At 46.5% G+C, this 13,572-nt stretch overlaps 1 protein-coding gene across 3 annotated transcripts in view; it reads left to right on the top strand.

The window, feature by feature from the left end:
• Positions 1-13,572, top strand: part of LOC123345421 (butyrophilin subfamily 1 member A1-like) — a 43,008-nt gene that overhangs the window by 15,461 nt on the left and 13,975 nt on the right. For all 3 annotated transcript variants that reach the window (XM_044982283.1, XM_044982284.1, XM_044982282.1), the window contains 2 exons: positions 4,153-4,500; positions 10,649-10,930. In XM_044982283.1, coding sequence (XP_044838218.1) covers positions 4,153-4,500; positions 10,649-10,930 — 630 coding nt within the window. The remainder of the gene's footprint in view (positions 1-4,152; positions 4,501-10,648; positions 10,931-13,572) is intronic.

Raw genomic sequence — 13,572 nt, 5'->3', positions numbered from 1 at the left:
CATCTAACTCATTCTCAGAAGAAATGACTTAGGGGCCTAAGTCACCTGACTGCAGAAGTTGGGTTTCCATTTGTGGATCAATAGGCAGAGATAGGCAGCTCCCTGCAGCCTGAACTTAAATGCCAAACTTAGTGATAGGGGCAGGAGACAGAACACACCCTTCTTATTGGTATCTCCCATTGGTTAGTTTAGGCAGTTCCCTGTGTTGCAATGCTCACTGTGGCAATGCCTAAATCCTTACGTGGATTTGGGTCCCAGTGAATTGCTTTTCTTTGATCACATCCATTCCCATTGTTCTGGAAGCAGGCAAGGAGCATGACTCATGATTACATTACCACATCATCCCACTAGAATCGTTTATCTTCCCTCTGTTTAATTCCTGCTATTTTTCTTGAGAATATTTCTGTTATAGTTTGGGTTAAACTGCATTGAAATTGGTGGGTGTAACCATCAACATTCATTTAAAATAGAAACAATTCAGTTTCCTTTTGAATAATCCTGATCTGGGCACCAGAATGGAGTTTTGGGCACAAGCATGGATGCTTTGTCCAGACCGCATTGTGGGGGAGCTAATTGCAAGCACTGCCATCATCAGAAGAGCAAGAAATTGGTTGCCCAACAGAGTGTATGTGCTCAGGAAGAGATGTCTTTCTCCTCTCTTCTCATAATTTGCAGAAGTGAAAATATTCATGGTTCATCCACTAGAACAGATGCTGTAGGACTGCAGGAATGAATGCCAGGGGAAACAAAAACTTCCCAAAGAAAGGATGCTAATCTGAGAATAGTGCATGACTGGAAAATCAATTGGCAAACACAGCCACCCTGGAATATAGTGTCCCCTTGCAATAAAAGTTTTCTGGACATAGTGGAAAATCTTGGAATTTTAAGGATGAAATATTGTATAGGAGGTGAGAGGAACCAGCAGGTGATGGGTACAGGTACCAGCTGGTTGTACCAGATACACTGAAAAAGGAGGTTCTGAGTTTGTCATGACTGTAAAACTACTTGACATTTTGGGGATGCAAAAACCTTAGCCAAGCTAAGAGAAATTCCATAGGGTGAAATCAAGGTGGGGTGTAGAAAATTGGTGCAGAAAATATAAAGATTCTGTTGTAACAAAGGGTCCCGCCAAGAGTGGGGGAGCTTCTATCTCGTGCGGGCATTCGTGGTGCACTGCCATTTATATTCTTGGGCCCTTGCCTGAGACAGAGACTGGCAATCAATATTTGCTGGTAGCTACAGACTACTTCAAAAAATGTCCTGATCAGGGCCGGCTCCAGAGCCCAGCGCGCCAAGCGCGCGCTTGGGGCGGCATTTTGCCGGCAGGGCGGCAGGCGGCTCCGGCGGACCTTCCGCAGTCATGCCTGCGGGAGGGCCGCGGGACCAGCAGACCTCCCGCAGGCATGACTGCGGAGGGTCCGCTGGTCCCGTGGCTAGGGTGGAGCTCCCGCAGGCATGCCTACAGAAGCTCCACGGGAGCCGCGGGACCGGCGACCAGCAGCGCGCCCCCTGCGGCATGCCGCCCTGCTTGGGGCGGCCAGATTACTAGAGCCGCCCCTGGTCCTGATGTGTACCCAAGAAGAAATCAAGAGGTTGTGACAGTAGCAGATGTCCAAGTGAATGAACTTTTCACCAGATTTGGAGTCCCAGGTGAGTTACACACCAATTAAGGGAGAAACTTTGAATCCAAATTGTTTCATCTCATGTTTGTGAGATTGTAGGGATCAAAAAAACTCACACCATCCTAATACACCCACAATCTGATTGGATCATGGAAAGGTTCAATAGGACATTGGAAGTTCAGCTGGCTCCCTTTGTAGAACAGCACCAAAGGGACTGGGACCAGCATTTTCCATTCCTTTTGGTGGCTTATAGAACAGCAGCCAATGAGAGTACAAAGTATAGTACAGCACTTCTCATACTGAACCTCTCATGTGGAGTTCCTGAAGAGGAAACAATTTAAATAATTTGGACTATATAGAAACCCTATAGTCTGAAACTGAAAAAATCTCACGCCTTTGCTAGAGAAAATTTGATGATAGCCTCTGATAAAATGAAAAGTTTCTTTGACATATGCTCATATGAAGGGCCCTAGTCTGGCTTCACAACCCTTGGAGATGGAAGAAGAGGAGTCCTAACCTGAATAAACCTTGGAAGGGACCCTATAGAGTACTGACCTAAACAAATGACGTGATGTATAGGATACAGCTGCATCCCAGGACTAAACACAAAGTTATCCATAAGGACCATCTGAGAAGATACTAGTGGGACAAGATCTCAGTGTGGCTGCCCCTGAATCAGAGAATGTAGCTGTGGAAACTGAGGCTGCAAACATTGTCACAGAGCTGAATTCCCCATTGGAAGAGAATGGGCAGGGACTGTCACAGTCAGAAGATTCCACAGAAACAAAAATTTTGCCTCGGAGGCTCCCTGAGAGAGTCCCCCTCTGGTGGCTGAAAGAAAATAAAGAAGGGAACAAAAAGTTCCAAAGAGCTTTGGATGATGTGAAACTTTTTGGTGATGTGAAAATATCCTCACAGACACTGGCCACTTGTAGATAGTGACACTTGTATCACTTCTAAAGTGAAATTGGAGTACGTGTGGATTTTAGAGCCCTTTGAAATATTTGCTTTAACTAAAAGCCTTGGTTTCAAGATGAAACTTCCAAAAGGAGCCCTTGCCCAGTGCAGACAGACAGCAACTAACATACACAACACATTCTCAGAAAGCTGCTGTGGGTAGGACTTGAATTGACAGTACATAGATGCTTCTCAGGTTCAATGGCCACAACATGTCACCTAGAAAAACACAGTTAATCTGATTTTAGGCTGCCAGCGAACACTTTCGTTTACATTAGAGCCCTAGTTTTACTGCCCATGCACATTTCAGTTTCTTTGGAGAATCAGTTTGGCTTGGCCCATGATGGAGTTCTCAATTTTACTCTCAATAACTTTTCCAAATAAGAGCTAGATTTTGATGTCATGTGATATCTTGGGGAACCTGTGCTAAAATGACCCCATATTTAAATCACTCCAGACTCCTATGAATCACACTACTTTCAAGAAAATCCAAGTCATCATGTTGATTTTTAAAGTGCTTAGGCCTGGTCTACACAGGGGAGGGGGGTTGATCTAAGTTACGCAACTTCAAGTCGATGTACTTAGATCTACTTACCGTGGTGTCATCACTGTGGTGAGTCGATGGCTGACCCTCCCCTGTTGACTCTGCCTGCGCCTTTCGCTCTGGTGGAGTACCGGAATTGACGGGAGAGCGCTCAGCAGTCGATTTATTGCATATAGCCTAGACGCGATAAATCCACCCCCTGCTGGATCACTGCCCGTCAATCCAGCTGGTAATGTAGACAAGCCCTTAGATGAATAATATGTGTAACAGTAAGCAGCTCTCAACCTTAACTACAGCAGAGCTACTGTTCTATTCTAATGTTGTTTACCATACTTTGGATGTTGTTAAAATACTTTGCATTTTGGTCATTTCAATGATTTGTCATTCCATCAACACTGGAAATAATTAAACCAGCTATTTGTAAACTAATTTATATATATTTAATGGGGTGTGAGAAAGGGATTATTCCTTTCTGTGCTACATCTCTTACTCTCCAAGGTGCCTGCTAACCCCAGTATCTCTTTCCTGCAGAACAACTAATATAGTAAATGGAATGCATGAGGCCTGTGGAAGGTGGGAAGAGCGTGGGTCTTGGGAGCAGTGGGCACAGCATGGCTGCAGAACTGGGGCATTCCACATCTCCAAAAGACCTTAATAGTTCACTGGAGCCCCCCGCAACCCTGACTACACCTGCCCACCACTATAGGGTGCTTGAAGCTGTAAAAAGCTTTCTAGTTATTGCAGTCATTGATAAATGAAATTGTTTTATTTATCCCCTGGAAACCATCTGAATTTCAGATTTTCTCAGGGCAACACTAAGAGACCAAAGGGAAGAGATTGAGGCCTTTAACTTTAACTGTCCAGACTTTCCTAGGATTGGGTTTCTTGTAGATTTAACTTTAACTCTGAACTTCCTGTACTTAAAATGTATTTTGAAGACCTCTGTGAGGTCTGTTTTATTTTATTTCTTAGACGTACCTATTCTCAGTTCCTTCCAGATAAAATTCTGTGTCTTGGTTCCTTTGACAGTGAATTTCAAAGTCAATGGACCTGATCACCCCATCACAGCCATTGCTGGTAAGGAAATTGTGTTATCCTGTCACCTTTTGCCCAGGATGAGTGCAGAAAACATGGAGGTGAGATGGTACCGGACTCAGTTCCTTGAAGTTATACATCTATATCAGGATGGAGTAGATCACTATGAAAAGCAGATACCAGCATATCAGGGAAGGACAGAGCTTCTGAGAGATGGTATTGCCGATGGAAACATTGCATTGAGAATATACAGAATCACACCCGCTGATGAAGGACACTACACCTGTTTCATCCAGTCAAGGACATTTAATGGAGAAGCTATGTTGGAGCTCAAAGTAGCAGGTTAGTCAATATTTGGATTTCCCAATAGCAGAAGTAAGTTAAACTGTTTGATTCAGTAAAGGCCCATACAGTCAGTTTCACAAGTTACAAACTTAGGCTGGAAACCTGGCCCCATTGAAGTCCATGGTAAAATTCCTGTTGACTTCAATGGGGCCAGGATTTCACCTGTCATTTTAGTTGCGGATTTTCCTGCCTCTTTATTATGCTCTCTCTGTGAAAGCAAGTTTGTAATAATTCCTGAATTAGCTGAAATTCATTCAATTAAGAAATGAAATCTGTTTAATCACAAAATGATTGCATTTCTATGAAAGCTGCAAGATTGCAGCTACCATTTCAGAAATCATTTAGTGGGATTATTAAAGGGGAGGAGATCGAGGAGACAGAGGCTAGGACAGCAACACAGGAAAGGGATCAGAAGGGAAATGGAGAAGGAAGATGAATAAGCCCCACCACATCACCCCAGTGTGGGCCTAGCTCACAGAGGCTGCAAGAAACAGACCTCTGCCACCTGTATGAAAAACAGGTGAGCTGAGGGACCCATGGGCACCCCTGTATTGTGAATTCACTTGCAGGTCTCCACAGGGATGGAGGCCTTGGTGAGGATGGTAGCTCCTCCCCTTGACAATGCTGAGGAGGAGAGGGAAAGTGACATTTCTTTCAGATGATCAGCAGCAACAACAGGATGTGTTGTCTGTAGGGACACATGTGGTGCCATTTCTGTGGAGCAGGACCAGCTGCTCTCTTTGGAGAACCACTGGTGTTGCTCCTCTACTCACAGCCTGTGTACAGAGGAGTGCTGGGCCCTTTAGTGGATGAGGAAGGAACTCACTGGGAGGGTGCTGTCATGTTCTGGAGCCATGTCATGTTTTATTCATGTACACATGTACAACTGCTGTCTACAAATCATATATGTAAGAAATTATTTTAAAGAACAAGTCCAAGGGTGGTGACATTGCTGTGTGGTCTAGCTTGTAGGACACTGGTCTGAGACTCAGAAAATCTGGGTTTTGTTCCCTGTTCTATTACAGACCTACTGTGTGACCCTGGGAAGTCACTTTCCTTCTCTGTGAGTACGTCTACACTACGGGATTATTCCGATTTTACATAAACCGGTTTAGTAAAACAGATTGTATAAAGTCGAGTGCACGCGGCCACACTAAGCACATTAATTCGGTGGTGTGCGTCCACGGTCCGAGGCTAGCATCGATTTCTGGAGCGTTGCACTGTGGGTAGCTATTCCGTAGCTATCCCATAGTTCCCGCAGTCTCCCCCGCCCCTTGGAATTCTGGGCTGAGATCCCAGTGCCAGATGGGGCAAAAATCATTGTCGCGGGTGATTCTGGGTAAATGTCGTCAGTCACTCCTTCCTCTGGGAAAGCAACGGAAGACAATCATTTCACGCCCTTTTTCCCTGGATTGCCCTGGCAGACGCCATAGCATGGCAACCATGGAGCCTGTTTTGCCTTTTGTCACTGTCACCGTATGTGTACTAGATGCCGCTGACAGAGGCGATTCAGCAGCGCTACACAGCAGCATTCATTTGCTTTTGCATGATAGCAGAGACGGTTATCAGCCGTTCTGTACCGTCTGCTTCCATTGTAAATTGGCAATGAGATGACAGTTACCAGTCCTTCTGTACTGTACTGTCTGCTGCTGTCATGGGTGCCCCTGGCTGAGGTCAGCTGGGGGCGCAAAAGACAAAAATGGGAATGACTCCCCAAGTCAATCCATCCTTTATGGTATCTAAAAATAGAATCAGTCCTGCCTAGAATATGGGGCAGGTGTACTAGAGAACCAGTGTATCAGAAAACCAGCAGAAATGATGAGCTGCATGCCATTCACAGGGGGTGCCCCTGCAACAGCCCCACCTGTTGCTTCCCTCCTCCCACAGCCTTCCTGGGCTACCGTTGCACTGTCCCCCCATTTGTGTGATGAAGTAATAAAGAATGCAGGAATAAGAAACAGTGACTTGTTAGTGAGATAAAATGAGGGGAAGGCAGCCTCTAGCTGCTATGATAGTCCAGACAGGACATTAAGCAGTGTGGGGGAGAGGAGCCCAGCATCCCGCTGCTATGATAGTCCAGGCAGTACAGAATCTTTTCTTTACACACGAAGGGCGGGGGCTTCAGCCCCCTGTTGCTATGATGAAGACGGTTACCAGCCGTTCTGTACCATCTACTGGGAATGACCAGGAGGCCAGCCAGGAGCACTCATGGGCTGATGATGAGGACAGATACCAGTCCTTCTGTACTGTACCATCTGCCACCAGGTTGATGATGATGATGGATAGCAGTCATATTGTACCATCAGCCACCAAGGAGGTGGGGGGGCAAGGATGCTGCAGTTCACTGCCGCAGCATCGCGTCTACCAGCAGCATTCAGTAGACATAGGGTGACATTTAAAAAAGTCAAGAGATGATTTTTTTCCCTTTTCCTTCTGGGGGTGGGGGAGTAAATTGATGAGCTATGCCCTGAACCACCCTGGACAATGTGTTTGACCCTACAGGCATTGGGAGCTCAGCCAAGAATGCAAATGCTTTTCGGAGACTGCAGGAACTGTGGGATAGCTTGAGTCCTCAGTCCCCTCCCTCCATGAGCGTCCATTTGATTCTTTGGCTTTCTGTTACGCTTGTCATGCAGCAGTGTGCTAAGTCCCTGCTGTGGCCTCTGTCTGGAGATTTTTTTAAAATGCTTTGGAATTTCGTCTTCTGTAATGGAGCTCTGATAGAACAGATTTGTCTGCCCATACAGCGATCACATCCGTACGGTCCATGCTGGAGCTCTTTTTGGATTTGGGACTGCATCGCCACCCGTGCTGATCGAAGCTTCACTCTGGGCAAGCAGGAAATTATATTCAAAAGTTCGTGGGGCTTTTCCTGTCTACCTGGCCACTGCATCCGAGTTCTGATTGCTGTCCAGAGCAGTCACAGTGGTGCACTGTGGGATACCGCCCGGATGCCAATACCGTCGATTTGCGGCCACACTAACCCTAATCCGATATGGTAATACCGATATTAGCGCTACTCCTCTCATTGGGGAGGAGTACAGAAACCGGTTTAAAGAGCCCTTTATATCAATATACAGGGCCTCTTAGTGTGGACGGGTGCGGCGTTAAATCGGTTTAACACTCCTAAAATCAGTTTAAACGCATAGTGTAGACCAGGCATGTGCCTCAGTTTTCCCAACTGACCTTTTATTTTATTTTTTGTCTTGGGAAAGAAAAAGAGAAAACATCAGATTTACTATTAACTTTAGACTGGAGATGTGCTCTAATCAGATATTTCAGAGAAACACCATTTAGCATAAACCACTTTGTTTAACTATTTACTTCATAACATGATTATTAACTCAATCTTTCAGCTGGTTTTGTGACATAGCAGAACAATACTTGTCATTTCAGCACAAAATAATACTTGTCAGTGTCTTATGGATTCTCTGTGACTCTGGCAGCAAATCAGTAGGTATGGATAAAGATCCTTTTATTTGATCAGTCATCTTGTCCCCAACACGGTGCCCGCAGGCACCATGGCACCCACCGTGGCGTCTAAGTACGCCCACGTACTGGCCGGCAGACAAGCATCTGCCGAAATGCCGCCGACAAGCTGCATCATCCAGAGGTGTTGCAGCCAAGCTGTGTCATCCAGAGGCGTCGCCGCTGAAATGCTGCCAATTTTCGGCAGCATTTCAGCAGCGACACCTATTGACATTGCCACTTGTCAGTGGAATTTCGGCAGATGCTCGTCCGCCACCACAGTCTTCCATGGCTCGTCGTCTGGCACCCGCCAGATGAAAAAGGTTGGGGACCGCTGGTGTAATGTATCTGCTTACATGTAGGTCAGACAGCTCATAACTTGTCAAGATTCATAATCATTGTGAGATGCATGTATGAGTAATATTTAAAGAAGCATGTATTTATTTTGAAAGTATGGTTCATGGATTTGGAGTAGAGATTAGTCCCACAAGAAATAATGTGTCTTGGTATTGACCCATTCAGGGAGGAAGGAGTTGCCACCATGCTCTGTCTGGCCAGTGATGCACTACAGGGTTCAATTGTGTAGCCTTGCTGAATCCTAGGGCTTTCAATGAGAAAACATCAGCGTCAACTACAGACAATTGAAACTTCTTCAAAGTAAAAAGGGAACATTGCAACAGGAGAGTGGTTCACCTTCTCTGTGAATAGAAACAAAAGACTGAGTATAACAGAGGAGGGGAAATACCCTCTGGATCCTTTCCTCGGGGAAGCCCTTTTGTGCACAAGGGATGATGTTATGAACATTTGGATGCTGATTCTTGTGAAACTAGCCAGCTCTGCCAGAGAATGAACTTTGCGGGAGAAAGGTAATAAGTGTAGGCCCAGGTTGACCTTTTATGTCTTTTTGTTGTAACCAGTTGTTTAGATCATTGTCTCTCACTTCTAGTTAAGTCTTTACCCTTATTTAAGTAAAATGACTTTGGTATTGTTGTAAGTGCTTACAAGTGCTGTGTGATCTACAGGAGTGGAGATTTAAGGTAAAACTGGTAAACTGCTCTTTTGGTTTCAGGGGATCTGGAATTTCTGTGGATATCCAATGTCGGGGCTGGATATCCCAAGGGTGTGATTCAAAGGGACTCAGGGATTGGGGTGCACCTATTGTTAACCTGCCAGGTGAAGACAAGGCTGGCGTTGCCTAGACAAGATGCTTGAGAGGCTGGAAGGCTGGTGTTGTTGGGGAGCCGACACCTACCCAGGCCCAAGCAACTCCCTCACACTGGAGGCAGAGGACTAACAAAAGGACTCATCAGGGCCGGCTCTAGGTTTTTTGCTGCCCCTGGAAATGTGCCGCCCCAAGCATGTGCTTGCTTTGCTGGTGCCTAGAGCCGGTCCTGGGACTCACTGTCGTAGGTACCCAGAGAACCATCACAATATCCCACTGGCTAGTTTCGGTGGCTCCGCACCAACATACTGGTTTTGTGGATCCCATTCCCAGGCTTCATCTCTCCACATTCATTGTATAGCAAACCTGGATACCTAACTAATGCTTTGTGGATAGCAGATTTTCTAGGCACTAAAAAGTTAGGTTTTGCAACACCTAAGTCCCTGTGTGGATTCAGGTTGAAATGACTTTAGGGCTGATGGCTATAAGGCTTCATGTGAGCTCTATCATAGCTATGGATCTCTCAGTGGGCTTGTTGCTGGCCCAGAGGGCCCGAGGGGGCAACAGAGGGGTTCGTTGCCCGGTGTGCATCGCACTAATTAACACACCAGGGTGGAGAAGCAAACCAAGTTTATTTGAGCTCAAATAAGGTGCAAGGGAGAAATAGCAATCTCAAATTCTGCACACCCGCACGCAGGCGGGGTCCCAGTATTTATACCCCTTTTGTTTTTCTCTTTCTGTACTTTCCCACTGTGTGGGCTATTTTCTCATGCATATAACCTTGATTACAGCATCTGCTTTCCGCCTATTTTATCTAATATTGGCTGCATCTAGTGCTAACCGGCCTCACAGCTGCTAGCAGTCAGCACATAGCACAGGAGGTTACAAAAGTTTAATAAGGCTAACAGAAGCGCTTAACATGGAGGTTCTTTGGTTCACATAGGCCTAGAGCAAGAAGACTTCATCGACACTTGTAGTCTTCCATCCTCCCGAGTTACCTAGATTTATGCCTAGTGACACCAACAGGCTTGCACAGATCCACTGTTTCCAAGGACTATGTGGGGGAGTGGGGAGAGGAGTATGGTGCATGTTCCCTCTTCCCCCTACTCTCCAATAGGAAGCATGGAATAACTCCACACCAATTAGAATAGAGCAGGCCTAAGTGTTCCAGCCCTTGGTCTCTAGCACACAGACACAGCTTATCTGAGCTGTTTGCTCTGTTAAATCTTGTTCTCTCTTTAGAACAAGCTGGTCACGCTGAAATAAGCTTCCAGGTTTGGGGTTTATGTAATCTGGCACCTAGGAAGAGAGAGAGTGGGAGGACTAAGGCCCTGTCCCTCTGTGATACCATCACAATTCACTGTTCAGAGCATTGCATGTGCTCATGAGGAACTGGGATGCAGAAAGAGAATTGACATTTTCCTGCTATGAAAGGTTTAAACTCTCATCCTCTATGCAGCGTATTCACAAAAATGAATGTCTGGAGTTAACAGAGGTTTATTCCATTCCTTCCAGGTTTTGGTTCTGACCCTCGCATTTCAATTGAGGGTTACCAGGACAGAGGGATCCGGGTGGTATGTGAAACTGCTGGATGGTACCCTGAGCCTGAGGCACAATGGAGAGATCAAAATGGGCAGCTCTTAGCATCATCTTCTGAAACAAAATCCAAAGATGCCAATGGTCTGTTTCAAATGCAAATTTCCATTGTTACAACAGAAAATTCCAACAGAGACCTGTCCTGTTTTGTCAGGAACCCCCGCCTCAACCAGGAGAAAGAGTCAACGATTTACATAACAGGTCAGTGCCCATCCAAACCAGCCATAGAATGAAATGTGGCAAACATTGGTGGGAAGTATGTCCTTTTGTGTTCACATTGCTGACTCCTCTTTATATTCCTTTATTCTGTGTAGTGCCCAAGTTCCTTTGTTTTCTGCAGAGTTTCTTTATTACACACAGAATCTACATTGGTATTAAAGCAACACTAATGGCCCCATTATGCTACCCAAATTTGGGTAAAACTTCCACTGGCTTAGCTGATCAGACCCCAAGGGTCATCGTCATTGCAGAGCTGTTACTTTGGCATTCCCCCTAGTGGACCTCCTGTCCACACACAAACCCCTTCATATCCAGGTTTAGTGCTGCTTCACACCCAGGCTCATTGGCCCAGTTGGGGGTACACAGGCTAGAGCCGGGATGCCATTTTCACTTGCGCACTTGCAGATAGTTCCCCTGTGTCTCATCACAATTCACCCCCTCACACACACACACACACAAAAATGTTCCCAGAAGGACAGACAAGCTCTCCCACAATTCATTGGGAAAGAATCATAGAGCAGTTCTGTTTGCTGCAGTGCTAAGAACCATGGGACATACTCCTAGAAGTCCAAGCAACACACAGGGGTGAATGCAGCACCAGTGAGGAGCTAGAACTTGGGTAGGCCTTTGTAATGTGACTGCTCACACCCAGGCTAGCCTAAACCAGGAGTTCAGGCCTGGATGCTACTTGTCACAGATTCAAGGGCCTGGTGTATGCCCCAACCTGTAACAAGGCCCTGAATGAGTTAATATGGACCTGAAAGAAACCACTTAATCTAGCAGGCTGCACCTGGAGAGAGAGCTAGGCTGAATGGATGATGAAGCCCAGCTGGGGAGGGGCTGGGAGAGGACTGTAAATAGAGAAAGTTGAGAGTAAAAGGAGGGATGTAGGGAGGGAGTCTGCAATTACTCTCTGAAAGTGGACAGTGTGTGAGGAGGAAACCTAGGTGAAGAATAAGCCCTGGGATCTTAGCCTGACTAGAGAAGGCTGGCAAGTAGCTATAAGAAATGAAACAGCCACTGGGAGTGGAATAGGCTCCAGTGATAAGCCCTGAAAAAAGGGCAGGTTCTGGTCCTCCAGGGAGGGAGCGAGCCCAGGGAAGTGTTCAGTTAAGGTACAAAGCTGGGGAAACAAAGTAGCAGAAAGGCATGACAGGCCAAGCCTGAGGGCGGTGGAAATTGCTTTGAGTTTGTACTTGTGGTTTGCGTTTGTTAAGGGGGATTCCAGGGGAGGGCTCTGAGAGTCCCAACCCTGAGAGAAGGGGGGAACTGATAGAGGTTGCAGGGGAGAAGACCTGAGAATGGCTATGGTAGGAGGAACCACAGGAAAGCAGTAGCAAGGAGTTGGTCCAAGCAGACTGTGGCTAGAACCTAGTGTAGTGGGAGAGCCTGGATTCCCCTACCAGTAGAGTGACCAGATGTTCCGATTTTATAGGGACAGTTCTGATTTTTGGGTCTTTTTCTTCTATAGGTTCTTATTACCCCCCACCCCCTGTCCTGATTTTTCACATTTGCTGTCTGGTCACCCTACCTACCAGTCACTTTTATCAAGGCCTGTGGCCACAGAGGGAGATAAGGGTGACTGGAAGGCCTGAGGCAAGGATGTGCAAAGACCATGGGGCCCAGAGTTGGCGCTGGAGACTTGAAATAAGGACACTGGACTTTTATTTGTGGGACTTTCTTACCCTGGAAGGGATGGATTAACCTCATGACCTGGGTCACAGGAAAGGAGACCATCCCACTGCTTGAGCAGTTGTCGATGGGAATGATGGGGGGCTGGTGTGGAGAGCTGCTATGCTACAAAGAGGCACTCCTGCAGAGAGTCCACTCATTCACAGACCCCTTAAAGGTCACTGCATGAGTGTGCTGGGCCCTAAGGACCCACAAACAGGCCTGTTGCCTCTAAGACTCCAAAACTGGGCCTTTGGGTATCAGCGATCCCGGGCTTTCTCTGTGGCGATTCCAGCGGGGCCAGACTCCTGTGGGAGGCTAGTACTGTGTCCCTTCAGCGTGCAATGGTCTCAGTGAGTAGCTGCAGTGACACAAGCAACTTTTTCAAAACAAGGTAACAGTTTATTAGTCACCTGGCTACAGCATCTTTAGGTTAGCATAGGGAAGCAAAAGTTAAGACAGAGTTCAGACTGGCCAATGCCAGGACTCCCCTGAGCCATGCTGTTGCAGGAACCATCTCTGCCTCTTCTTCTGTCTCTGTCAGTCCCAGATGTGTGACCTGTGTCACTGTGTGAGCTCAGCTCTCAACACAGCCGCATTTGACACCTTTTCCCTTTGTTCTCCCAGTTGGGGGCCTTTGCTCTGTTTCCTGGAAGGACATGAGGGGAAATCTCCTTCCTTTTGGCTGTTGGCCACTAGGTGTGAATGCCATGGCCATTGGGGTTTCCATTGTCTCTTTGGGTTCTTCCATCCACATGTGTAGACTTTATTGAGTTTGTTAATGACTCTGGTCTCCAGCCAGGCTGCTAGGTGAGTCAAACATTTCATCCCTTCCCTTTACATTCAATGCACAGCAGTACAAAGCCCAGAGGGAAAGTGAGCTGTGCATAGGAATCATAAAAATATTACCAAAATTCCCACATTCGTTCCACTGATCAGCTCAGTTAACTCTG

This window comes from Mauremys mutica, chromosome 12 (genome assembly GCF_020497125.1).
Source record: "Mauremys mutica isolate MM-2020 ecotype Southern chromosome 12, ASM2049712v1, whole genome shotgun sequence".
In the NCBI taxonomy this organism is placed as follows: domain Eukaryota; kingdom Metazoa; phylum Chordata; order Testudines; family Geoemydidae; genus Mauremys; species Mauremys mutica.
This window is presented reverse-complemented; position numbering and strand designations above follow the sequence as displayed.